Below are 26,863 nucleotides of genomic sequence, written 5' to 3'. Positions count from 1 at the left end.
CTGCCGAGCCCTTGTGCGAGATGTCTGTTGGTGAATGGTTCATTGTGATTTTGGTCCCTGTCTCTTGGTTGAGAAAGACGCATGTCGGCACTCGGCCTCGATGAACATTTGACAGTGATGTACAGCGTAGCACAGCCATATGCACCCCGTGGATTCATGCCGACAAAGAGTCCTCCAAAAGTCCCTCGAGATGAAATCATAGAACCGCTCCTACGGGCTGGCAGTTATATGCTGGACAGCAGCCGGGCGGCTGGGGTGGGCTGGAGTGTGCTGGGTGCCCCACACCCTGTGCCGCGACGCCGTAAAATGAGAGCTTACGGACAGGGTTGCTGACCAATTCAGGGACCCGAAGCTAACGAAGTCCAGCGGGAGCCCCCGTTTTGCAGTTGTGGCCTTCTGGGCTGTGAAGAACGCAGCGTGCAGCACCGCAATCCACAGCCATCCCCCTCCTGGAGCGTGTCCCCTTTTGGAGAACGTCCAGTTTCGCAGAAGTTTTTTCTCCTTCTTTTCCCTCCCGTTCATGCAGACTGATCTCCCAGCAGCACATCCAGGCTTTTCCTTGCGAGCCCGTCCCCGCTGGATCATGAGGTGCTTGACGGTCTATCGCTGACTGCAACAACCCCGGCTCATCCGGTCCGCCACGTTTCTACTGCCCGTTTCGCCCTCGCGCATCAAAATCTCTCCCTGCTACATACACCCTGACACCCGCGAGCCATCCCATCCCATCACGAGCACCACCAATTTCTGCCACCGGTCCCAATCTCGGCCACGCTTCCCGAAGACCCCGATTCTTTCTGTTCGCCATCGCCGCCGTCGCAACTTGAATAGAAGATTGCAATTCTTTCACCGTACGCGCCTGGCTCACAAGGAAGACGGACGGCTTGCTTGGCTTTCGAAACAACAGCACGAGCCACAGCATCAAAGGCGCTTTTCCCCCCAAGTCCCGCCATCCTTTTGTTGGCCCCGGACTATTTTTACTCGACGACACGTATACGATCCGAGTTGTTGCTTTGGGTAGTCTAGGCCGTATTCACTGCCCTGGTGTCGAATCGGTGACGGTACCGGACGGGGCCAGCCTGGCGAACGCAAGTGGGTTGATCGGGCGCTGCCCGGAATCCCCTCCTCGACATGGCTTCTCCACCAATGGCAGAAGAGGGGAACGATAACTTGGGGCCGGAAATATCGATGCAGAGGACACGATGGGCCACCCGGAAGATGACGGTGAAGAGTGGGACGAAGAAGCGTCTATCACTGATAGGCAGGAAACAACACAACCGGACCGCGTCGGAAAAGAAGAGGGCATCTGGAGGAGCAGGTTCGCTACAGCAGCCCGAGGAGGCTGTCCCAGAAGAAGCAGAGGTCGATACCCAGAGCGAGAGTGCGCACGACGAGGGCGGCCCTGCTCCAAGACAACTTTATTTTGGCCAGCCGTTGCCACGCGAACTCCAAGACGAAGAAGGCAAGCCGGCTCGACAGTTTACGAGAAACAAGATCCGAACGGCCAAGTACACGCCATTATCCTTTATTCCTAAAAACCTTTTCTTTCAATTTCACAATGTCGCCAACATATTCTTCTTGTTCATAGTGATTCTAGTTGTGAGTGGCCCCTGGGTTCGATTGAGCGGTCAACGCTTCAGGTGCCATCGTTAACATTGTGGCAGATTTTCCCTATTTTTGGTGGTGTTAATCCTGGACTAAACGCCGTACCCCTAATTTTTATTATCTGCGTTACCGCAGTCAAGGACGCCATCGAAGATTACCGACGGACGATCCTGGATAATGAGCTCAACAATGCCCCCGTTCATCGGTTACTCGGGGTCGAGAATGTGAATGTGGAGGAGGACAACGTTTCTCTTTGGCGGAGGATAAAGAAGGCAACTTCGCGGTTCTTTGGAGCTCTCTGGCGTGCCATCGAGGGGTTATGGAAGAAGGACGAACACGCTGCCGAGGAGAAGTCGAAGTCGGTCGATCCGCGCATGTCGATTGAGACCAGGACGACACCCTGGGAGGCGGTCGCATCACCCATGTCACGAAACTCGTTTGTCTCGGCTCGAGAAGAAATTCAAATGACGCCAGTACCATCGCCGTTGCCACGAAATCATGAAGAGGCTCCCAGCACCTCTACCGCCGTGGAAAATGAGGGCCTTCTTCTCCAAGCGCTCAAGGGTGATATGATAAACCCAGACGTTCCGATCTCTGGTAAGGCCAGGTTTCACAGGGATGCTTGGAAGAGCTTGGTTGTGGGCGATTTTGTCCGTATCTACAACGACGACGAACTTCCGGCCGATATCATCATTCTCGCGACTTCGGATCCCGATGGTGCATGCTACGTGGAAACCAAGAACCTGGATGGTGAAACCAACTTGAAAGTTCGGTCCGCCCTTCGATGTGGTCGTACTCTGAAGCATGCCCGTGATTGCGAACGAGCTCGGTTCGTGATTGAAAGCGAGCCGCCTCAGGCAAATCTCTACAAGTACAATGGTGCGATCAAGTGGCAGCAAAAGGTACCCTGGGATCCAAAAGGGGAGCCCAGGGAGATGTCGGAACCTATCAGCATCGACAACATGCTTCTCCGCGGATGCAATCTGCGCAATACTGAGTGGGCTCTCGGCATCGTTGTCTTCACCGGCCACGACACCAAGATCATGATGAATGCAGGTATCACGCCCAGTAAGCGGGCCCGCATCGCTCGCGAGCTGAACTTCAACGTCATCTGCAATCTGGGTATTCTCGTGGCGATCTGCTTGGTGGCTGCTTTTGTGAACGGTGTTACCTGGGCCAAGGACGATGCTTCGCTCGCTTGGTTTGAATATGGCTCCATCGGCTCAACGCCGGAACTGACGGGGTTCATCACATTCTGGGCTGCTGTCATCGTCTTCCAGAACTTGATTCCGATTTCCCTGTACATTTCGCTCGAAATTGTACGGACGCTACAGGCCTACTTCATCTACAGCGACATTGGGATGTACTATGATAAGATCGATCAGCCTTGTATCCCCAAGTCCTGGAATATCTCTGATGACGTCGGTCAAATTGAATACATCTTCTCGGACAAGACAGGCACACTCACGCAAAACGTCATGGAGTTCAAGAAAGCCACGATCAACGGTCAACCTTACGGCGAGGCCTACACGGAGGCACAGGCCGGCATGAACAAGCGTATGGGCATCGACGTTGAGAACGAGGCGAAGGTGATCCGGGCCGAGATCGCCGCAGCCAAGGTGAGGGCCCTGGAAGGCCTTCGTTCGCTCCATGAGAACCCGTACCTGCATGACGAGGACTTGACCTTCATTGCCCCTGATTTTGTGGAGGATCTCGCTGGTAAGAACGGCAGGGAACAGCAAGAGGCAAACGCGCATTTCATGCTGGCCCTTGCTCTCTGTCACACAGTGATCGCGGAGAAGGTTCCCGGCAACCCTCCTAAGATGGAATTCAAGGCTCAATCTCCAGATGAGGCTGCCCTGGTGGCAACCGCCCGCGATATGGGTTTCACAGTCCTCGGCTCCGCCAACGATGGGATCAACGTCAACGTCATGGGCGAGGACAGGCATTACCCGGTTCTCAACACCATCGAATTCAACTCTAGCAGAAAGAGGATGAGCGCAATCGTGAGGATGCCCGACGGCAAGATCATCTTGTTCTGCAAGGGTGCCGACAGCATCATTTACTCGCGTCTCAAGAAAGGAGAACAGCAGGAACTTCGCAAGGAAACCGCCAAACATCTCGAGATGTTCGCCATCGAGGGTCTCCGTACTTTGTGCATTGCACAAAAGGAGCTCTCCGAGGAAGAATACCGCGAGTGGCGAAAGGAGCACGACCTTGCCGCCACCGCGCTGGAAAACCGCGAGGACAGGCTCGAGGAGGTTGCTGATAAGATCGAGCGTGACTTGACCCTGCTGGGCGGCACGGCTATTGAAGACAGACTTCAGGACGGTGTCCCTGACACCATCGCTCTTCTCGGCGATGCCGGCATCAAGCTCTGGGTCCTGACTGGCGACAAGGTCGAAACGGCCATCAACATCGGTTTCTCTTGCAACCTCTTGCACAACGACATGGACCTTCTTCGCATCCAGGTTAACGAGGATGAAAGTGGCATGTCTTCGGAAGAGGATTATCTGGCGCACGCTGAAGAACAACTCGACAACGGTTTGGCCAAGTTTCAGATGACTGGCAGTGACGAAGAGCTTAAGATGGCTAAGAAGGACCACGAACCCCCGGCCGCTACTCACGGTCTCGTCATCGACGGTTTCACCCTCCGCTGGGTGCTCAGCGATGCTCTGAAGCAGAAGTTCTTGCTCTTGTGCAAGCAGTGCAAGTCAGTTCTCTGCTGCCGTGTCAGTCCCGCCCAAAAAGCCGCCGTGGTTGCCATGGTCAAGAATGGTCTCGATGTCATGACCCTGTCGATTGGTGATGGTGCCAACGATGTGGCCATGATCCAGGAAGCCGACGTTGGTGTCGGTATTGCTGGTGTCGAAGGTCGTCAAGCCGTCATGTCTTCGGATTATGCCATTGGACAGTTCCGCTTCTTGCAGAGGCTTGTTCTTGTTCACGGCCGATGGTCCTACCGGCGCTTGGCAGAGTCGATTAGCAACTTCTTCTACAAGAACATGATTTGGACCTTTGCCATTTTCTGGTTCCAAATCTACTGCAACTTCGACATCGCTTACATCTACGAGTATACCTATATCCTAATGTTCAATCTCTTCTTCACCTCGGTGCCGGTCATTCTCATGGGTGTGTTGGACCAGGATGTGTCGGACACTGTGTCGTTGGTGGTGCCTCAGCTCTATCGACGTGGCATTGAGCGCAAGGAATGGACACAGACCAAGTTCTGGTAAGTAACACTCCCCTTTCCGCAGACGCAGTGGAGGCTCAAGCTAACGTTCACACCAGGGCATATATGGCTGATGGTGTCTACCAGTCCGCCGCTTGTTTCTTCATCCCATTCGTGTTCGTCACCTTGACGGCCACAGCAGCCGGCAACGGACTGGACATCGCAGAGCGCACCCGTCTTGGGTGCTACATTGCCCACCCGGCCGTCTTCACGATCAATGCCTACATTCTCATCAACACCTACCGATGGGATTGGCTGACATTGCTCGCCATAGTAATCAGCGACATCTTCATCTTCTTCTGGACTGGAGTGTACACGGCTAGTACCTACGCTGTCACGTTCTACCAAGCCGCCCCCCAGGTTTACCAGGAGTTGACCTTTTGGATGTGTTTCATTGTCACGCCGGCTATTTGCTTGCTTCCGCGTCTCGTGGTCAAATGCATTCAGAAGCAGACGTTCCCTTACGATGTGGACATCATTCGGGAGCAGGCCAAGCAGGGCTTGTTCGATGACCCGCAGGCTGTTGCGACTGCAGCTGCCGCGTCCGAGGGTCTCGAGGGTACCTCTACGGGCTCTTTAGCCTCTTCGGGCAAGATGTCGGGCAGAAGCCGCAAGTCTAAGCACGCTCAATATGCAAGCGTGGACGAAGACAGGCGGCCTATCTATCCTCCCTCCATCGCAGCCACGCACAACACACGCGCACAGAACGGCAGCGATGGCACCAACTACATCATGCAAAACCGGCAGTCCATGGATCTCCCTGAGGCCGAGCCGGTTGACAGCATTCAAAGAGAAATTACCGGACCTGGCCGGCCCTCGATAGACCGTGCCAGGCCGTCGTATGACCGAGTGAGGCGATCCATAGATCGGGTCCGTCCCAGCTTCGAGGCCAGTAACGACTTCACCTCGGCGGCGCGGCTCAGTAGGATTGAGTCGAGCCATTCGGCTCAAGGACTGCCGGGGCAGCGAAGGTTCAACCTGACCACGGTCAGGAAACGAGGGTTATCGGCATTCTCCAAGCAAAGCATTGAATGATTTGGTGTTGTAGAGGCGTGTTTGCTCTTGGAGGTTGAAAATTCGACTGTATATTATATTGGTTCCGGGACGACACACGCGTTGTTGCAGGGCAGCATCGCTGCTCTTTCTCCCTCCGCTGTTCCTCGATTTACCTCTGTGGTGTCTTTGAATTTTTCTCTTTTTCCTTTTTTGTTCTTGATATCCCGGGTGTTTTTGCCACGTAGAGCTGTGTGGCGCACCCATCGCGCCGTTTAGAGCTTGAAGATGGTGAGGGTGGGGATGGAAAAGAGAGGAAGGGGCTGATTGGGAGGAAGGTTGTTTTTGGAGGTTGTAACTCAGAGAAGACTTGGCCTTTTGGTGGTGGTGGTGGTGGTGGGTGGTCAAGACAGAATACTCTCCTTTTTTTGCGAGACACAAGTCGTTTCTGTTGTTTACTGTTTTCTGAGATTAATGAAGCCGGCGTTTGGATGGTGCATTTGCAATTTTCTGGAGTTTGTACTTGCCTGGGGGGGAGGGTGGTGGTGGTGGTGGTGGTGGTAGTGGTGGTAGTACTTGTGTTAGGGGAAGAAGGGGGCAGGGTGGGCTCAAAAACGACACAAACAAACACACACCCACACCCACACCCACACATACAACAATTCAACTGCGCTGTATAGAGTTAGTCGGAGAGTCAATTTTGCATACATCCCTTATTATCAATGTTAGTGAGAGCTTCCTCTCTATCGAATATTTTGTATGTCCTGCCACTTGTGATTATGAGAAACTGTAGAATCTGATGTTGGTTGTCAGGGGGCCATCGCCAAGCCCGGCCCCTGCCAAGATGGCACGACCCGCAAGAAAGTGGTGTGAGGAAGGGAACAACCAAGCATCGCGTCCCACGCCGAAACTGTGTGCCCATAGCTTCCTCTCCCAACAAAACCAGTCGCGACACCACCAAAGCTTCCAGACAGTGTCGTGAATAGGTCAATTGCAGTTGAAAAATCAGCAGCAATGGCGGAGACACTGATGGAGGCTCCCACGAGCTTGCTCATCCAGCTGCGCCTGGCGATACAGGAGAAAACGTGGGCAGCGACGGTTGATGATGGCGCAAAGATTGGTTGCTAACTACTTTCAGGTCTCTTGATATCTCCGAGCCCGCATGGTCGATTGTCTGGTCTGGGATTGCTTTGTTTGCTGTTTGGTATATGGCTGTTCGGGAGAACGACAAGCCCATTCTCTATCGAGTCCCGTCGCCGAAGGTTCCTGAGAACGCCGAGATTCTCGAGGAGCCAGCTATCAAGGTGCGCAGGCGGTCACTGCATCATATTAGAATATACCACGAGACTAATTGCTTGTATTCAACAGGTCTCTGGATCTACCGCTGTTCAATGCTATGCGCCGGCTACAGGCCAGTTCCTCGGCTTCGCCAACCCTTCCTCCTCGAACGCTATCGACCGTGCCATTGAGCAAGCAAAGGCCGCCCAGGAGCAATGGGCCACCACCTCGTTTCGCGAACGCCGGGCGGTTCTTAGAACCTTGCTTCAACATGTACTTGACAACCAAGAGGAGATCTGCCGCGTCGCCTGTCTCGACAGCGGTAAATCCATGGTCGACGCCCAGCTCGGCGAGATCCTCGTCACGGCCGAAAAGCTCGAATGGACCATCAAGCACGGTGAAAAGGCCCTCCGCCCCTCCCGCCGCCCTACCAACCTTCTCATGAGCTACAAGCGCAACACGGTCTACCACGAACCCCTCGGTGTTGTTGCGGCCTTGGTCAGCTGGAACTACCCCTTCCACAACTTCATCGGCCCCGTCATCTCGGCTCTCTTCTCCGGCAACGGCATCGTCGTCAAGGTCTCTGAGCAAACCGCCTGGTCATCCGGTTACTTCACCTCGATCGCGCGAGGTGCTCTCGTCGCACACGGGCACAACCCCTCCCTAATCCAAACGGTAGTCTGCTGGCCCCAAACCGCCTCCCATCTCACCTCCCACCCTGGAATCTCCCACATAACCTTCATCGGCTCCCGCCCCGTCTGCCACAAGGTCGCCGCCTCTGCCGCGAAGGCCCTCATCCCCGTGGTGGCTGAACTCGGAGGGAAAGATGCCTCCATCATCCTCGATTCCTTGCCCGACCGTGACGTCCCCCGCGTGGTTGAAACCCTGCTGCGAGGCTCCTTCCAGGCAGCGGGACAAAACTGCATCGGCATCGAGCGCATCATCGCCACCCCGGGCCTCTACGACAGACTTGTTTCCCTCCTCGAACCTCGCGTCAAATCCCTCCGCCTAGGCCAAGACAAGGACGTGGGCGCCATGATCTCGGACAGCTCCTTCTCCCGCCTCGAATCGCTCATCTCGGAAGCCGTCTCCAAGGGGGCGAGACTGCTGGCCGGCGGGAGGAGGTACACCCACCCTGACCACCCCAAGGGTCACTACTTTACTCCCACTTTGCTGGTCGACGTGACTCCCGACATGGCCATCGCCAACGAGGAGTGTTTTGCCCCTGTGATGACGGTGATGAAGACGCCCTCCGACAGGGTGGAGGATATCCTCTCGGTAGCCAACGCTCCCGATTTCGGGCTGGGAAGTTCTGTTTTTGGAGGGGAGACGGACCCGAGAATACCGGTGATTGTGAAGAAGATCAAGGCGGGAATGATCGCGGTCAACGACTTTGGGGCTACGTACGCGGTGCAGCTACCTTTTGGCGGGGTGGCGGGCAGTGGGTACGGGAGGTTTGCCGGGGAGGAAGGGTTGAGGGGGTTGTGCAATGTCAAGTCGGTGTGTGAGGATCGGTTTGGGGCTTGGTGGTGGTTTGGGGGGGTGAGGACGAGTATCCCGCCTGCGATGAGGTATCCTGTGAACGACCAAGAAAGGAGCTCGAGGTTTGCTAGGGGGGTGGTGGAGATGGGGTACGCTCCGGGGTGGGGGAGGAAGCTGGCGAAGGGGTTGGGAAATATTATGGGGAACATGTGAGAAGGTAACGGGTGAGGCAAAAGGGAGGGTAAGGTGTGAGATAGGAGTGGTATATATAATGAATGGGTGTTGAGGTGTCTGAATAATAATGATATTTCAAGTTAAGTGTCAAACGAGTAGCTCGTTTCGGGTGATGGCATTTCCCAGTCACATCGGGCATCACACACTGGCCAGGACATTTTTGTATTCACGTGTGCCAATTGTATGTATATATATATATATATATATATATATATATATATATATATGTATGTATGTATGTATGTATGTATATATCAAACCATTTGCTATACCTGTTGCTATACTTTGCTACAGCACGCTTTCCTCTCCCTGCTCGTCGGAAATTAGGTATCCCTTTCATGGCCAATCTTCCCTTCAAAAAGGTCGGCAAAGAAACCTAACCCTGCGTGGACAACGCAAAAATTCATCATCATGCCCTCTCCTGCTATTCTGACCCGCTGTCATCCATCATCGTCATTGTTATGGCCTCCCATACATCCATCTCGTGTGTGTCTGGGTGTGCAACCTTCTTCCTACCCTGAGAAGAAAACGAAGGATTCCAGCAAAAAAATTGTCTCTTCTCTCTCTCCCGCGCTCCCCATCCCGCCCATCTCATCTCGAACTAGGGTATCCCGGATTGTCTAACAAGAATCTGTAGGAAAGGAAAAAGATGATGAAAAAGAATCCCGCTGCCCACTTCGCCCATCATCAGCAAAGAGGCCCACGTTGATGCCCATTACCACACCGGGAGACAAAAGAAGGAAAGCGTCAACCAAAATCTAACATATGCCAGCCAGTTGTAGATTTCGCTGTAAAGGAAACAGTCCCATGGGCGCTTGATCGAGTGTAATAAGAACCGCTGAAGCCCACCATCAGAAAGACAAAGTACCCAAAAAGACCAGAAAACGCGGGCCGGACGAAGCCATGCCACAAAAACAGAACATCACGGCTAGCCTTCTTCCCGCAGTCAACTTCGCCCCTCTCTCCTCACCCGTCTCCGCAACGCCTGATCGATCTATTCAGTGTAACCCAGGGACTCCCACCACACCAATCGCCTTGCTCCCGAAATTAAAGAGCGTTGCGACGCTTTACCATCATCGAGGCTGTTTCGTAGCGAACGCGCCAGCGTCATCGACCACGCCATCCCCGTTGTCTGCCCAGCACCAGGTCAAAATCATCGTGGTATCAGAGAAAAGCCATATACAAAAAGAAATACACCAAAAAGAAGCCACGACAAACGTAAATAAAAGAGAGACAAAGCATGGTTATAAATCCATGCTTTGATATTGATTCCGATAGTCCTGTAGAGTCTGCCGCGTACCAAAGCTCAAAAGTCCGATTCAGACCGAACTCGGAGGCTGGCCAATAAACCAATTACCAAGGCTCGAGGTTGATCGGAGACTGAGAAGGGTTCCAAGGCCCAAGTAAGAATTCCCTGCGCCTGAAGAAACGCACGGCTTTTTAGAGACTCATAGTCAACCACTCCCACTCTTGGGGCTGGCCGCCTGTACCGCTACCGCTCAGCATGGTCGAGGACTGGTTGCCGGGCGCGCCTCTGGAGCCCGATCCGCCGGGAGGGCGTTGAGACACGCCGAAACTGCTACCGTTGGTAAAGCTCATACTGTTGGTGGCATGGGCTGAGGAGTAGCCGCTGCTAGATCCAACTGATCGGGCGGCTTCGTTCGAACCTGTCGAATTCTCGGGGCTATCAATGTCCATGCTGCTCGAAGGCTGGTCGGCAGCAGATCTGCTGTGGCGACGTTGGCGTTTCGAACCAAGAGTCGCGGCTCTGGTCAAGGATGCAGCGCCAGGACCAGGCGTGTTCTTGGGTGGTGCTGCGGCAATCGGAATAACACCCTTGCCACCAACCACGCCGCTGGTAGAGCCAGCGCTACCATGATAGCTAGTAGGGGTGCTCCCAGCCGTGTTGCCCCCCGAGGCGGGGCCGCTCGCGGGACTTTCGCCATCATGAACGCTGTTCGATCGGTGTTGGGCAGCCGGAGGTGTGCTCACTTGTGTGGGCGGAGGGTTGGCATTGGAAGTGATGGAAAGAGTAGAGTTCTTCCGGCCGGTCGCGCCCGACAGGTTGCTAGAAGAGCTGGAAGCGGCATTCTTCTTAGATCGAGTGCTGGTTCCGCTGACTGGCAAACTGGACCCTGATCCACGATTGCGTTTCTTGATTACGTCAGTCTTCAAACTGAGCGGGCGGACTACTCCATGAAGCTTCAAGAACAGGCCGCAGGCGTTGCAAAGAGGCTGGCCCTCGGGGTTCCGGCGCCAGAGAGGTGTTGTGGTTGTAGCGCAGTTCGTGCACATGGTGGGAGCACTGCTGTCCCCTTGGTTGCCACCAGCGCCCTGGAGGTTCGTGGTAGAACCGTGCATCGATCCCGGCGGAGGTGAAGAAGGCCGGCTGGCTGCTACGGATGAGAGGCCAGCAGTGAACATGGCATCACCCGGCGGCGAGTTGGGGTTCGATTGTCCGAAGGAATGAGCCATGTTGGCCAATCCTGGTGTCGATGCCGTTCGGGGCATCTTGATTTGGCGTCCATTGGTCGTGCGGAACGACTGAGAGTGGGATCTAGCCAGACCGTAATCCCCATTCGCATCGACAAACTCGGTCGTCGTGCCCCCGATCGCGACATGTTTACGGGGTGGCCCGGCGGGATATCTCGCAGCTTGCGTGCTAAAGTTACCGGGCAATGTGGGATCCCACGCCAACGACGAGCTTGAGCTTTCGAAGCTGTCTTCTATGGTCATCGACAGGTTTCTGTCAGCAAACACTCCGCCCTCCTCATCATCCGACTCGGCGCCCCCAAAAAACATGGGCGGATCCTGGCCCAAGCCAACGCCGGGGGAGCGAGCAGCATGATCCTGTCCGAACACCGTTGACGGATCGATGTGACCAAAGCTACTCGGCGCAGTGAAAGCAGAGGTGGGGTCGGCGCTCGAGGTCGTCGTGGCGAACATCATGTTGCCGCTGTTCGGATAACTGAACTGCTGGCTGAGGGTGTTGTTCATACCAGACGGGCCCGGCCGATATGGCTGCTGGCGCTGGCGCATATCCATGGAAGCAAAGTAAAACCCCTCGCCGCCCTCGCCCAGTGGGTGAGGGGTGGAGACAGCAGATTGATATGCAGAGCCAGGGGGCGAGTAAAAGTCTGCGCCAGCAAGCGAGCTTGGTTGCATCGTGTTGCCGTTGTAAACAGAGAAGTGATCATGAGCAACCATAGGCGAAGTCGATGGCGAGAAGGTAAAGTTGGGCTGGAAAGGACCAGCAGAGGTGATAATAGGGTCGTTGTCGAGCTGGAAGGTGTCCAGGGGAAATGGAACACCTGGCTGATTGTTCGCTTGCGCCATGGTGTTTTGTTGCGAATTGTTGTTATCGAGTAAGTATTGATCAGCGTCCAGTCCGCCGGTTCCAAAGCCACTGTTCATGGCCGAGACGTGCGGAGAGAAGTTGGCAGGTCGTTTCCGGTTCTAGAGACACATTGACAAGGTCAGATCACCTGATCCTCAACGCGAATGCCCTGACACAATCACAAGTTGATACGCGGGAGGGGTCGGCCCGTAGACTTACACTTCTGCTTGTCTCATCGATGCTCGTTTTCCTAACTTGCCGGGGGAGATAGCCGAACTCCTCTGGCACGCGCTGATGTGCGGCCACAGGAACAGATTGCGGAATCATGGGCTGTGCTGCGTCCCTGCGCGACTTGATGGGGATTGCAGAGGCCGTGGCGTAGCTGGAGCGTTCATCGGCTTGCCTGGCGCTCTCCGATCCGGGGGTAAGTGCCATGCCAGATGGGGTCCCTACAAGTTCATGGTTGATGTACTCGTCCAAGTTCATGGCGTCATGATCCGATGACTGGCGCAACTGCTGAGCGATTCCGCTGGGCGCATTGAGTGCCGCAGCACGCGAACGCTCCCGTCTTGAGGGGGTCCGGAGAGTCAGCAGAGCTCACCAACAATGGCGTATTCCCAGAATTCCATGTGGGAAAGTCGAAAAACTTACTTGGCTTCCTCGGCCTGCTTGGCCTTTTGCAGTTTGATATGCATCGCCCTCCATGTTAAATTTTCCATCCTGTCCCGGTTGGGGAGGAGCTGCTTCGTCCTCGCGAACAGCTTCCAGATCTGTGTAGCCAAGGGGTCTTCCCTCTGCATCTCATCAAAGCCCTGGACGACATTGGGGCTGGTGCGCTCAAAAGGGGGGAAGGCGGCAGCATGAAGCAATCCATGGTAAGGGCCATTGTATGGAGCAGGAGCGTCAAAGGGCAGGGCAGGATACCTCGGACGGGCGGAGGAAGTGGCAGTGGTGGCTATCCTCTGGCCGGTGGTCGGCTGGCCTGGGTGTGCATTTGCGGTGACTCGATCAGCCTTGGATCGATGGTTGTGGACAGCGTCCTGAGGTCTCCGGGGGAAGCGCCAGTCGTGCTCTGTGGATGTGGGATTCATGGAAGAAAGAGGGCTCATGGTAGAGAACGGCATCGCCGTGCTCGCAGCCATTGAGTCGTACAATGGATGAGACCTTCTCGACGGTATGTGGTGAGGTGTGGTCCGGATGAAGGAACCTGGGCGCAAAGAAGTTTGCAAGTCTGCCGTTTTGGCTATGGCTGGTTCCCCACGCTTGGAGAGCCACCTAACCGCACAGGCCTTTGTGTACAGGCGGGCAAGTGCTGGGGAGGGGGGGGGGTGGTGGTGGTGGTGGTGGTGGTGGTGTGGGGTGGATTCTGGGCAGCGGCCCAGTTAGCAGCTGCTCCCGCTGGACTGCGCTGCGTTGATGAAATGCGAGATTGCGGCAACAAGCTTCGGAGCTTGAAGAGAAAAAAAAACCGTCGGAGTGGCTTTCCTCTTCGAAATAAGCTCTGCGAAGAACGCACACAAAGAAGCAGAAGAAAATAAATATGACTTGCTCCGTGTGACCCTTGCTCCGTATGTATAGGCCTGTGCTCAGGAAGAAACCGACGAGGAAAAGGAGGAGGGAGGGGTGCGCAAGACCTTGGGAGGATGGTGAAGCAAGGAACGGGGGGGAGCTGCTGCACTTGGCCTGGCAGTCGGCAGGGTCCTCGGCGGCTTTTCCTTCAGGTGCTGTGGTGTTGATGAATGGCCCCGCCGGAGTGGTGCGAGAGGAGAGAAAGATGGGACAGAGTGACAGGGCGCGTCTGGGTACAAAAAGACCATATGAATTGTCTCGACGAGGTCCCGGGTTGGGGATGGGTGGATGCTGGCCACCGCAAGCACAGCAATAACACACACAGAGACGGGACTATACGGAAACGAAGGAGGAGGAGGAGCAGGAGGAGGAGGAGCAGGAGGAGCAGCTGGAGAGGAGAGTGGGAATGGAGCATGGAGGTGGAGAGATCGTGTGCAAGCCACCCTCCCCGGTCCGTCGACATGCCCATAGGTGCCGGCGCGGACTGCCTGTTCATAGGGAGCAGGCCACTGCAAGCAGCCTGGGTATCCATCCACCGCGCGCCGCCCGCCCACGTCGCGCTGTGCAAGAATCGGGAGCCCGGTTGGGACGGGGGGTCATCTTGTTCTGCCATCTCGCTGTGGGACCGCTAGATGGATCGCCGGCCTCTTGCTCCTCAGACAAGCATGCTAATTCTCACACTAGTCCAATCCCTAGGAAGCCAAGTTCTGCATACAACGGCAAATCCTACCTGCTGAGGTGTCTCGCCGTTGCAGGACTGTGGATTGTGCCTCCGTGTTCACATTTCCGTACAACGGAGTGGCAAGGTAAGACATCTGTTAAGCTTATTCCTTCTCAAACTGCTAGAACCCGCAAAAATGCTGAGTCTGCGAGGACTATACGGTGCAGCAGAGTTGACAGGTGGATAGAAGTGGTCCTGAACAGGTCTGCCCTCAACGGGGTCAGGGTCTCCGCTCTCTGTTTGTCTCGAAGCTGCGGGATCTCGCACACTTCGCCAGTGAACCCCTTTGCGGGCGGATAATATGGGGCCATAAGAGGAAGAAAAGGCCGAGTCCCTACAGTCACCTTTCGGTCAGTCTATGACAGGTCTGACATGGCTGACATGGTGGATGCCAAGATATTCAGAATAGTGTGAGTTTGGATCCCTGCCTGTCCATGCTCGAGAGAAACAGATTGCGCAGATGCATATCATAGTGATATTATCTCCACGGGGGTATTGACTATGAGGATCCATCGTAATCAGGAAAACCGCAACTTTGTAGAAAGAAAACATGGAATAAAACCAGTCCATGTCAACAGGGTCGGAGAGCGTCTTCTCGGAAGCCGCACTGGTGGCCGCAGAACAAAGACCGAAGTCGCTGGTACTTCATGGGCCGCAGTGCAACCCCACTCCTCTTGGCAGAACGCATCCAGGTGGGCTGGTGTGGGGTTGCTTGGCACGCAGTCGGTCTGCTAAACCTTCACCTGAGCCTATGACAGCGTGGGTGATGAGAGCCAAACGACACTAAGGCTGGAAGGGGAGCTTCTTCTCAGGGCATAGGAGACGGCCTATTGGGACGAAATGCCGGTTATTGGCCAACGCCGCACCGCATGGATGCCCCGGGTAGTGTACCAGGACGGCCCAGCAATAGCCCATGGCGGGGGGGAGGGGGCTCTTCGAGACAGAGCCATGGTGACAGAGACAGATGCCATGTAAGAGGGTTGAAGTCGGACAAGAATATGTCACTGCTCGTGTGCACTGTATGGCTTGAACGCTGCCGAAAATCTTGTGAAGCCGATCGGTCTGCTCGGCTCTGTGAGACGAGCGATGTCCATGTCGTCCCACATTGATGGGTGGCATGAGTTTAGAGCTTCGCCGCCGAGCGTGTCGTCGTGCTGTGGTGGGCAGCCTCTGAAGCGGAGAGCCCATTCCAGCGTCCTGTCATGCGCAGGTGTCATGATTCCCAGTTCGGATTATCCTGGACACCACCCACCCGCTCCGCTCTCCGCAACGCGGGACAGGATGGGTAGAAATGGGTGTGGCATTTCCAGACGCGTGGCTTTGGTGGTGAGACTGCTCGTCTGCGTGAGGGGTCTCGACCTGCGTGGGGTGATGGAGGTGGGAGAATGGCATGGTTTCTCGCTGGCCATCGTGGCAGTGTTTGGCTGCTCTTCCATCAGCGAAGGGCTTCTAGGTATGCTGTCTACACTGTTGCGGTGAGCATGGGCTTTCTTTGCAGGCTGAGAAAGGAGGGTATACCCAGCAAGTTTGTATTGCAAACACAATATCGTAATATTGAGAAGGCAAAAAGGAACGAAATGAAAGTGATGGGAAGCGGTTCCCAACATGGTTACAGCGAGGATCAGAAATGGATCCAGAGGACAAGTACCGAGTACCTGACAGGGGCCTAGAAGGCCTAAGCACCTCCCAGGATTCCCGTCGTGGTGGTACCCCCACACCTACCGGGCGGGAACAGACGACAAGCCATCGTCAGCTTCCTTCTGTCGACTCAAACTCGTAGGTCCTGGCGGTAGCAATGCTGTCGAGGCGGTCAAAACAAACTGTTTCCAAAACAGAGAGACCATTCCTCTTCCTCACAGAACACCACGAGTTACACGCTGAAACCGGTGCCGTGCGTCTTACCCTGGACTCTGAGGTAGGGCCTTGGACACGGGTCCACAGGACCCTTAAAATACGGTGGGCCAGCAGCCGAGGCAGGGCCGTTCTTTTCTGTCAACGGCTCCGTGTAAGACCTTGGATGTCAGTGGATGTCAAGAGTAAGAATGGAAGCCATTGTCATGCCAGGTAAAACCGTGTTGATATACTCCTACAAAAACACCACCGTCGAAAAGCGCATCATCCATCTGCCGGTCCAATCTATCGACGAGAACGCACTTGCAATGACGACAGACGGACACAATGCCCAATACGGTCCAAGCTTCTGCAGCATGGAGGGCCATGAGGCTAGCCCCCGAGCGGTGGCCCAGGGTTGCTTGCTGAAAGCGATATCCCACCCAGCATTGGCGGCCCGTCTTCCATTTGCGTTTTCGGCGACACCACAGACACAGACAGCAACAATCTATCGTTGTCCCTATCGCCATCAACCTCATGTCATCATCATCGTCAACCAAAACAACGTGTCCTGACAACTGTCCACACTGGCGGCGGAGATTCAGGCCGAATCTCCACACACAAAGCCCACCTGTCCTGCACGTCACGCAGGTGCTTCGAAGCATTGGGGCGCTGGAGACAATGGAGGCCGCTGGAGACAATGGAGACCGCTGGAGACTCTGATCAACGGAGACGCGCAAGAGAGGCGCTACGATACCCGACTGCAACCGGGCTTGGGACAAGCTCTCTGGGCAGAGCCCCTCCCCTGACCGCCACAACAGAAAACAAAGGTGGTGTTTAGCCTTCTTTCTGTTCCTCTATTTTCCGATCTGTGGATCTCCAATACCCCCTCCGTGCACCGGACGTCTTCGCCCACGTACGCTAACAGCATCACCAAGGGCAAGCCGTTGGGGCTGCCCAGAGCGCCCAGAAATGCGTTCCGACGAGGCCGGGTTCAGCAGTTGCTCGCGGCAAAACAACGACGGTCTTCCGACCAGCAGCCACAGACGCTGCCGCACCATCAACCGGCACAAATCTCTCATTTTGTAGCCATCCATATTGCCGAACACGCAGAAATCCACCACCAAGAAACGACGAAAACGGTCCTACATGGCAATGCCTACGGAAGCTCGAATCACAGACCTGGTATGAGGTGTGGTGATGACACGGGAGGTGTCGCCGTCTCCAGCCGCCTCCATCATCCAGAGAAGTGACCCAGCCCTCACTCCCCGGAACCGGCCTCGTACCAAGAGGGCGGACATCAGAGAAGACATGCGACCCAATCAACCTGTCGTGGTGGTTGGCCGATCTCGCTCCTCCCTTGCCAAGCTTGAACAGCTACATAACAGCCACTTTGCAGTCAAACAAACCACAGATGCGATATGACGGACGGTAGTGGGTGCTGATGACTTTTTGCACACCTACAGCACCCACCCAGCACCATCAATGACATGTGAAAGCTGGGCGGTGGTGGATATGTGCTCTCAAACGGCCAAAGACCGTGCCCCTCACCAAGGAGCTTGTCTTGTCGCCGTCGGTGCCAAGAATCTTGCTGTCCTTTCCTGTTTGAGGTTACTCCCGAGAAACTGAGCTTCCGACCACCCGAAACCCTCGGGCAAGCCATCTTCCCCCCTCGTCCTCTGTATTGCCGGGCGGAACTGGGCTCCTCAACCGATGTGCCCAATGCCTTTTAGGTGCATTGGAACATTTCCAATATTGAGACTTTCGGTTGGATGGTCCAGCCGCCCAACCCCCTTCGCTTCCGATCACCCACTGGTGTTTCGTGCGGGATTAAATCCATTGAACACGGTCTGGTGGTTAAAGAACGACGTAGGCTGATGACCGAACGTGGAGGCGTGGCCAATGAGCTCCCTGTGAACCCGTGGGGGCTTCGGGGGATGGAGTCTCACCCCGCAACCTTGCGCCCGAGCGCGGAATCGACGTGGGGGTTGATTTATGCGAAGGGCGAGGCTGTGGAAGTTCAACCCGTCAGAATCCAGAAGCCGGTTGTTGGATGGGGTGGTGTGGGTGTCCTGTTGGCCTTCGTTCTCTGCCTCTGGAAGGGTGGGAATTGCCATTCATCACAGGAAGCGTCGATCATGATGGTCATTGACATATTGTCCTCTGCCTCCGATTCGGCTGGCAGCTCAAGGGTCGTCCGTTTTCCCGGGCTGAATAACTGGGTGATTACGGGCATGGAAGTGGGAGGCTTTCGTCTTCTTTATAGCCCGCAAGCTCTGCTGACCTTCTGGTGATCTTCCACGCGTCTTATCTGTGTGTGATAGGAAACCACACCGACCGTCCACTGAGAGTCTGTAGATCTGGCGAGCGACCATTCGCAATCCTCGTCAAACATGAGCACCAGCCCCTAACTGTCAGGTATCTAGGCGCCTTTGGTAAGCCCAGAGATAGCCGGCGTTCCAAGCTGAGGCGAGGCACTGCGAATCACACCTGCTGTTCAGGTACCATCCAGTCTGTTGCTTCTGCTCACATGGCTAACCTTATCGCGGCTATTCGCCCACACCTACAGAATCACTGCACATCATGCCGGCATCCCTCCGTGCCATATGTGCTGCCGTAGGCATGAGCCCGGCAGGGCCCTGAGATTTGCATCTCCGGCTGCTGGACCCGAATCAGACCAGACATTATGTTGGTCAGGATGGTTCCATGGACTCGGCGCGCCTCGCCAGCATACATGAACTGAATCTCTAGCGAGACTGTTCGGCAAGCTAGAAGCTCGACGGCTTTGCCAAGTCGGCTTCCCAAGCCAAGACGGTAGCCGGCAGCCATTATCAGATGCTATCGGTCGGGATGGTCCTTGGTGACGAGGCGGGTTGCGCTATCGCACATCATCGAGTTTTCCTCAGCCCCGGAGCCTTTGGAAACGATCATCAAACAAGTTTGGTGAGTTGCGGCACGCGCCGCCCGTTTCTTGCTGTCTCGGATGGAACACTGCATATACAACGGCGCGTCTTCCGTCTTCACGGCCCGGGAAAAGGGCGCTATCTTTTCTTTCTATACCACGTGGTAACAAGGTTACAACGGCTGGGAGGGGGTGACCAACACGTTGGGCTGGTATAAGTTCGGCCTGCCCTGCTGAATGGCTGCTCTACGCTCCCGTTATGTTGACTTTTTGCTTCTCTTTCGCCTCGACGAGCTGCGAGGGCCTGGGAAGGGTATCTGGGACAAGATGGAGGCTTATTCGACTCGGCGGTTGACTCTAGGGACACCATTGGAGGCATGGTCCTGGGAAAGCTTGAAAATGGCTAAGCTGATGACTATCTCAACACCCCAAAGTTGCCTTTATGTTTATCATGAGTTTCCAAGGCTTGATACTGGTCACCACGAAGCAAAGCGATCCCTGAACGGCCTATACAACACAGAACGATCTACCGAACGGATCTAGTAGACAGCTTTTGGTGTGACGATGGGTGAAGACCTCGAAGGGACCAGTCAAAGACGGGCTTGTCGGTATCGATTTCTGAGAAAACAAGCCCGTAGGGCAGTATATCAGTATCCGTTACAAATATTAATGGCTTGATTATCTGCTTGCCATAACCTGCTTGAGATCCCCTCCTTAGTCCAGTGACGGAAATCGAATATCTCGTCCCCTGGTAAGAGCCTTTGGGGTTTGGGACGGCTACATATAACATCGCAGGTCAGCTACGCCTCTTTGCTGACTACAGACGTCTAGGATCAAGTCACATCAAAACCGATTCTCCAGTAAATGAGAGCTTGTCAAAATGCTACTCTGAAAGTGTCTGCCTCTCGCCTCCCAAAAAAGATATCACCCACACACGAGAAAAATGACCACCAAGTATATCCTCGAAATAAGTCAACAGCCACATCCTTCCCAATCACCAACCGACACAAGAAACCGCCGAAATCTCCAAGCAGAAACCACCCTCCAACCTCTCTTCGTTCACTCACCCATAACAATGTTAACCCAAGAAATAGAGCATCTTCACAAGAAGAAAGATAACACAGCAACCAGGTCATCTTCTTTTCAAAGCAACCCAGCCACAGCAACCACGCCACCCAAAACCGCACCCATGATCCTGACCCCGCTATCAACCTTACTCCCCTCCGCGGCGGCATTCCCCGTCGCCTGCGCCAGAAAGCTCGTAGTGGTGCTGTCCCCGCTCACCGCCACCGCCACCGTCGCCAACCCAATGGAGGTGCTGAAGCTGGTGACTCCATTATCAACCCCCGTGAACACTCTCGTCACCGTCTGAGTCTCGGTGCTCCACTTCCACCCCTTACCCCAAGGACCCCAAGGGCTACCACCCGCCTCGCCTCCCGGTCCCCAGCCGCCCGGGCCGCCAGCCCAAGGGTTGCCGTTCCATTCGCACCCGGTAACGGTGTAGACACCGCCAGCCCAGGTCTTTGTCCACTCCCCGTCCCCGCCCCAGGCGTTGGAGCCGCGGCCGGAACCCCAGGCGCCGGTGAAGGCGGGAGCGGAGACGGTCAGGACGCCGGTGGAGCCGGCGGCGGAGCAGGAGGCCCACTGGGCGCAGAGGGAGGCGGAGAGGGAGGAGTAGGAGGTTACCGCCGTGGGGGAGGCGGAGCAGGCGGAGGAGATGCAGGAGATCAAGGGGGCGGCCTGGGTTGGCTCGGCGCAGTAGGAGGTTGGTGCTGGCCAAGTGGAGTCTGCGTCCCAGAGGGAGGACATGCAGGATTGCTTTTTTTGGGGGGGGGGGGTTAGTTGGAGGTATTGTTGATGGAGAATTGGAAGGGGAGGCTTACAGCGCACTCGGGGGCACCGCCGTACCACTGGGCGTTGGCGGCCGCCGGGGCAAGGAAGGCCGTCACGGTTGAGGGTCTCATTTTGATGGTCAAGGAAGAGACAATAAGAGAGCAGTAGCGTTGACGATGAGGTTGAAGCAGAGGAGGATAACAAGGTGAGGTGGGAGGTGGGGAAGAGAAGTGAAGCGGTTGGGATGAGACAACACAAGACAGGAAAAACAAGGGATGGTGGGAGGGGGGTTTATATCACCCCCTGCGTTATACCGATCGACAAGTACCTCAGCGAGGCCGATACAACGAGAAAACAACAAATAACATATCTCACCCGGGCGATACGGCAGACGGCAGAGGTGGAGGTGCGGGATCTTCAAGCGGACCAACTAGTGCTGAGTCCAAGCAGTCCAATCTTTCGGTCTGCCAAACGTTAAGACGACAACGGAAGGCTATGGGCGCCGAGCTATGACGGACGCTGTAGGTCTGGCTTTAGCCCCGAGGTCGCTAGCTCCTCGACCGAGCAAAGTTGAGTTGGGATGATCAGAGCAAGAATGAAAGAAAAAAAAGCTCGGATTGTCGTCAGGCATCTGGCTGTTGGGTTCCTGTTGAGCAACAACATCGTCCAACTGCCGTGTTCGAGACTAGAGACGCCACTGGGACTGATATGCCGCGCGTCCATCTGGTAATCCATACCTTTTCTTTGCCGTGTACGGCACCTACATTATCTAGATACCTGTGGTTGAAAATAGCAACCCTATGGGAATGTTGTCCTGCTTGCGGCTCTACCAAAAGAATGCCCCGATCTCGTACCGCCAAGACAGCCACGCAATACATCAGCGGGACCGGGCCGAAAAACACCGAGTGTGTTGAGCCTTTCCTTCTCGAATACCATCTCATCTATTCAGCTCCAGATCCTTGAAAGAAATCCTGAAAATCACTCTCGGGACCGAGAGGTAAGGCGGCAGGGCTGGGGTGGGGAATGCATTCGTACTGTTTTCGGGGAGCAAAGACAAAAGTCAGAAGCGATTGGGCGTCGGTCTTGCTACCTGCCACTGCCTGCCGTGTAGCTACATGTAAGCAGCAGCACGTCTGTCTGTGATGGACGACATGCTAGACAGAGCCCGCATGTGTCGGCTGCGCATGCCAGATGCCAAATCCAAGAGCGTTGTCGGGGGCAGAGCCAGTCCCAAACACACACCGGCCGGCAAGTTCCATCTCAACTTCCACCCACCTCACCCCCTTGAAGCGTCGTCACTTAATTCTTTGTTTACCTTTCCCCCCTGGCTCTTTCCACCCAATGACGTCTATGGTGGATATCTTTTTTTTCCTTTTCATACCCCAAATCCCCATCTTTAGGGCTGCGAGGGTGCCCTGAATCTGTTACAAATGCCAAGCCATCGTGACAAACCTGATCGCCCTCAGGGATTATAATATGTTATCGATTCCATCAGACTGGGCCCAGAGTGGAGATCCCATCTCAAGATTAGATCCTGGTGTTGGATTGGCCAACCGTTTACCTCCAGGCTGACGACGACAATGTGGTGTAATGCTGTTACTTGTCACTTGTCACCAAGGCAGGAGATATTTCTCTTGTCTACCATCTCCAATGTCTCGAATTACGCGTCTGCAACACAGCATCCCAGACCCCGCAGCCCGAGGTGGCAGCATACTATCCGCAAAGATGATCACTTGACAACTAATTTCCCTTGCTTTGCTGACATACCCACAGCCTGTTGTTCTACAAAAGTACAAGTTCATACTACGGTAAACTAACACAATTATCCTGCTTGCCTTTCTTGCCTTGCCTTCCCGCCATCTATCCCCTTCCTTGTGAAAACGCATCAACGACGCCGCGGCTCTCGAAAAGCAATGCAAACACTAAACCAAGTACTCAAGGCTAGTAAGGTAATCAAATACAAGCACAAACATGATTCAACAGAACCTCCCTCACATCAACTTAAACTCCCTCCTTCTCCTCTCCACCTCTTCCTGTGCCACCCTCAACTCCTTCATCCAGTCCCTCGGCTTCCTAGGCGAGGACTGCAAATGCGCCCCCTTGGACCTCCTCTGCTGAGCCTACAGCATGGTGCCAAAAGAAGGGGCCGCGTCCTCCTCAAACGGAATCTTCTTTCTCGGGCTGCTGCCATCCTCATTCGCCGGCTTGCGGTGCCGGAAGGTAAACCCGACAAACAAGCTCTTGCTCATCTCATCATCCCTGTCGGCCATGCCCTCAAGTGCCTGCTGCTTGTCGTGCACTTCCTTGTACTTGGCCATATCTGCCTCGTTGGAAAAGTCGTCAAAGTAGCCGGCGTCCGTCTCGGAGTCGAGCTCGGGGACGAACGGCGCCTTGGTCTCTCTGAGTATTTCCCAGTCCACTTCGGCAAAGTAGGGGTGGTTCCGGATATCCTTGATATTGGAGAAGCGCTTGGATCGGGAGTTGATGCAACTTCGAACTGTGTCAGTTTTCTGATCCCCGACAACGTTGCCTTTATGGTGGGTGGTACTCACGTTGTGATAAAGTTCCATGTCCGGTTGCTCAAAAAGTAGCTCGGATCTTCCCACACCGGCCTCTTCAGCACCTCCCGCCAGTGCTTCAGATTCCTCCACGTCTCATCCGCGTTGCTGCCGGCAAACGGGGGGAACCCCGTCAATGCCTCAAACAACATGCACCCCAAACTCCAGTAATCAACCGTAAAGTCATACTCCTCTCCCCTGAGCACCTCGGGAGCCATGTAATCTGGCGAGCCGACAATCGACTTGGCGTAGTTCACATCCTTGTCCCTCATGGACCGATATCCCTCCCGACGCTCTGCCACCGTACGCTGGTCCATTGGCTTACCGAACGGAACCGACGTCTCGGACGCCTTCTCCAGCCGGATCCTCATCGACTCGATCTTAGCGGGTGCGAGGAAACCGGCCGCCAGGCCAAAATCAGTGAGCTTCACATGGCCGGTGGAGTCGACCAGGAAGTTTTCCGGCTTGAGATCGCGATGAATGTAGCCCAGCTGGTGCAAGGCATCAACCGAGCAGAACATTTCCGCGATGTAGAACCGTGCATGCCTGTTGGACAACACCCCAGTGTTGTTGAGAAGCGTCCGGAAGTCACCGCCTGGTACGTATTCCATGGCAAGATAGATATTCTTGTCATCCTGGAACGAGTACAGCAGGCGGACCAGCCACTCGCTCTTGGCCGTTGTCAGAATGTCTCTCTCCGTCAAGACATGTCTAATCTCGTCGAGCTTGAACAGCAGCTTTTTGCTCATCACCTTGAGCGCGCACACCTCCTTGGTATCCTTCTTTTGCGCGAGGAAGACTTGACCGTAACCGCCCTGGCCAACTTGGGTGAGAATCTGGAAATCACCTTGCCTCAACCGGACTCGCCTCTTGCGGAGATTGGCGCGTTCTCGACCGGCGTACTTTGACCACATTTGCTTGTACGTCTCTGGGTCCGTCTCGGGCGGCTCGGGATATTCCGCCTTGAATGCATTGAGGCGGTTCTGTCTTTGACCGACATAGGTCAGGAGATCAAAGTAGTAATCGAGGAAGTCTATCCGTCGTAAGTATCAGCAGGGGTGCTCATCATGAGTGCTGAAACTAGACTTACACAACTGAGTGACATTGACCAGGCGCTTAACGTTTGGCTTTGACAAGATCTCTCGCTCCTCAGCGGTGAGACCCCGTGTCGTGTTGAACTTCTTGACAGTCCCTTGCGGTCTCTCTCGCTCTCGTGGCTGGTAGAGCTCTTGACGAGAGAGGGCGGCATGACTTGGCTGATATGTCGGCTCTTGGAAAGGGTCGCGCAGCGAGATGGGTGGTGTGTTTTCTTGCATGTGGCTTCTCAGGGGACTGCCACCCTGCGTGGCGTTCTTGTGGACAGGACTATGCTCAACAGCCGATGGCCCCTCCTCGAAATGCTGCACGTTGCTCTTGCCAGGAGATAATGGGGCCGCAACGCTTTGTGGGCGACCCAGCTTGACGGGACTGTCGAGGATGCCCATGCCGGGCGGTGCTGCGAGCTTCAGACCATCAAAGGCGGCGGTAGGAAGATCATGGGCGCCGGGAGGTACTGTTCGCTTGCTGGGGCTGCCCTGTGGAGTGCTGACTGGGGTTGTGAAGTTGGTTTTGATCGGGGTGGAGGGGCGATTGTCCTGTTTCCCACCAGGGAATAGATTGGCCATGAAGCTCGCCATGGCGGTGTCAGGGGTGCGCCGAAGCGATATGTGGAGATGTGATGGCTGGACCTTGTCTCTGCAAGTCGATAAATAACCTGATAGTAAGGTATGCTGATGTCTGTCGACCACCCTGCGGCCTGTCTGTTGTCTGTTCCAGCAGTAGGGGTTAAGAGATGGGATGCCGGTACAATAACAAAGCTCAGGAGAAGACCGGAAGATGATGTCAAGCGTCTCTGGTGTGCCTCCACGCAGGAGACCAAGCAGTCGCGCGCAGATGGAGACAAGCTTAAATCATGACAACCCAACTCGTTCTCTCCTGCACTGATTGGGCAGCTTGCGCCAGAGGGGCTGCGTCAACAATTGTTGGAGGGGTAACGGCTCCTGCAAGTGCTCAAACCGGCTGGCCAGATGGCGGGGTGTGGTCTGTGCTTCCATGTCTCGGTTGGCACCGCTGAGTCCAGCCGCTAGGTCGCGTCACTGCAAGATCACCGAAGCAGCTGTTGAAAAGGAACGAGATTATTAACTCAGCTATCACTACATCGGCACGTCAGCAAGGCAACCGGGACAGTATCGAGAACACGCGGGCCCCTGAGTTCAGCAGCGGACTTGCAGCATGGCAAAAGAAAAGAAGTACAACCCAGTACAGGCCCAGCACAAGGCTGACAAGGCCAAGGCTGTCAAGAAAGGTGCATTTTCTCTTCCCAATGACTGTGCTGAGGCCGATGACTAACATGCTGCGCGTCCACAGGCAAAGCAGAGCAGCAAGCAAGAAGAAACGAGAAGCTCGCCCAGAGGAATCCGGCCAGAATAGAACAGCAAATCAACGATCTTAAGGCTATAAAAGAAGGCGGAGGGAAGCTTACCGCTCTCGAAGAGCAATCACTCGAGGCGTTGGAGAAGGACTTGAAGGCAGTCAAGAAAGCTCGTGAAGCTCTCGGAGACCGAGCGCCCCAGTTTGGTCGTGGGGGTCCGTCAAAGCCAGGCCAGAGAAACGACGGAGTACTTGGGAAGCGGAGAAGAGACGAGGACGAGTCGAGTGACGACAGTGATGTTCCCGAGGACGTGAGAAGGATACCTATGCCGCGAGACACACCGCCGCCTATCCCCAAAGAGATCATGGACGAATGGTACGCCAAGCGTCGGGCCAAAAGAAACGCAAACCAGGAGCCAGTGGCGGAAAGGGCTCAGTCAGAAAATTCTGCCACGCCAGCACCAGTTGTGGAGTCCAAGACAGTGTACGAGGCCAAGCCGGTGGTGAGAGACTTGCGGAAGGAGGCGGTCAGCGCATTCGTTCCCACACATGTGCGTATGAAGATTGAAAAGGGCAAGGGACAAGGCGGCCTCCTCGAGCCTGAAGAAGCTGATCAATTGGAACGGGAAGGCTACCTTCGGGTACCTGACACCCAGCAATCTGCCCCAAGCAAGGTTCCTCATGGGGTGACGCTTGAGGAAGTGGAAGACGAAGACAACTAATCTGACAACCCCAACCCACCGGTTTATCTGAGAAATGTCTCATAACGCTCAGAGTCCGCCGGGTGCGGCCAATGTCTCATGGGAAGCCTCTTCGCAGCATTCCACACTGACGCCCGACATTTGCTTGGCATCAATGCTGGGAGAGTGTTTGGTGAGGTTGA

At 55.1% G+C, this 26,863-nt stretch overlaps 6 protein-coding genes across 6 annotated transcripts; 3 read left to right on the top strand and 3 right to left on the bottom strand.

Annotated features, from left to right (window-relative positions):
- Positions 1 to 416: 416 nt before the first annotated feature.
- DNF1 (phospholipid transporting ATPase) lies at positions 417 to 6,362 on the top strand. Its single transcript, XM_062908508.1, has 3 exons — positions 417 to 1,596; positions 1,662 to 4,834; positions 4,894 to 6,362. Exons 1-3 carry the CDS (start codon positions 1,129 to 1,131, stop codon positions 5,867 to 5,869), a joined length of 4,617 nt encoding a protein of 1,538 aa, XP_062771616.1. The 5' UTR covers positions 417 to 1,128; the 3' UTR covers positions 5,870 to 6,362.
- A 343-nt stretch (positions 6,363 to 6,705) lies between these two features.
- Positions 6,706 to 8,992, top strand: MSC7 (Meiotic Sister-Chromatid recombination aldehyde dehydrogenase). Its single transcript, XM_062908507.1, has 3 exons — positions 6,706 to 6,912; positions 6,966 to 7,131; positions 7,196 to 8,992. Exons 1-3 carry the CDS (start codon positions 6,842 to 6,844, stop codon positions 8,798 to 8,800), a joined length of 1,842 nt encoding a protein of 613 aa, XP_062771615.1. The 5' UTR covers positions 6,706 to 6,841; the 3' UTR covers positions 8,801 to 8,992.
- An 87-nt stretch (positions 8,993 to 9,079) lies between these two features.
- GAT1 (Sodium- and chloride-dependent GABA transporter 1) lies at positions 9,080 to 13,503 on the bottom strand. Its single transcript, XM_062908506.1, has 3 exons — positions 12,810 to 13,503; positions 12,378 to 12,726; positions 9,080 to 12,277 (listed from the first exon to the last, which is right to left on the bottom strand). The coding sequence occupies exons 1-3, from the start codon at positions 13,298 to 13,300 to the stop codon at positions 10,262 to 10,264; spliced, it is 2,856 nt and encodes a 951-aa protein (XP_062771614.1). The 5' UTR covers positions 13,301 to 13,503; the 3' UTR covers positions 9,080 to 10,261.
- A 6,140-nt stretch (positions 13,504 to 19,643) lies between these two features.
- Positions 19,644 to 21,923, bottom strand: QC763_119200 (uncharacterized protein). Its single transcript, XM_062908505.1, has 3 exons — positions 21,064 to 21,923; positions 20,248 to 20,998; positions 19,644 to 19,876 (listed from the first exon to the last, which is right to left on the bottom strand). Exons 1-2 carry the CDS (start codon positions 21,142 to 21,144, stop codon positions 20,324 to 20,326), a joined length of 756 nt encoding a protein of 251 aa, XP_062771613.1. The 5' UTR covers positions 21,145 to 21,923; the 3' UTR covers positions 19,644 to 19,876; positions 20,248 to 20,323.
- Positions 21,924 to 22,773: 850 nt separating this feature from the next.
- DBF2 (serine/threonine-protein kinase dbf2) lies at positions 22,774 to 25,582 on the bottom strand. Its single transcript, XM_062908504.1, has 3 exons — positions 24,662 to 25,582; positions 23,566 to 24,604; positions 22,774 to 23,503 (listed from the first exon to the last, which is right to left on the bottom strand). Exons 1-3 carry the CDS (start codon positions 25,245 to 25,247, stop codon positions 23,134 to 23,136), a joined length of 1,995 nt encoding a protein of 664 aa, XP_062771612.1. The 5' UTR covers positions 25,248 to 25,582; the 3' UTR covers positions 22,774 to 23,133.
- Positions 25,583 to 25,842: 260 nt separating this feature from the next.
- QC763_119180 (uncharacterized protein) lies at positions 25,843 to 26,702 on the top strand (the record flags this gene model as incomplete). The annotated part of the gene is made up of 2 exons (XM_062908503.1): positions 25,843 to 25,915; positions 25,978 to 26,702. The coding sequence occupies 2 exons, from the start codon at positions 25,843 to 25,845 to the stop codon at positions 26,700 to 26,702; spliced, it is 798 nt and encodes a 265-aa protein (XP_062771611.1).
- Between the last annotated feature and the right edge of the window lie 161 nt (positions 26,703 to 26,863).

Source organism: Podospora pseudopauciseta, chromosome 1 (genome assembly GCF_035222475.1).
Source record: "Podospora pseudopauciseta strain CBS 411.78 chromosome 1, whole genome shotgun sequence".
NCBI classification, from domain to species: domain Eukaryota; kingdom Fungi; phylum Ascomycota; class Sordariomycetes; order Sordariales; family Podosporaceae; genus Podospora; species Podospora pseudopauciseta.
This window is presented reverse-complemented; position numbering and strand designations above follow the sequence as displayed.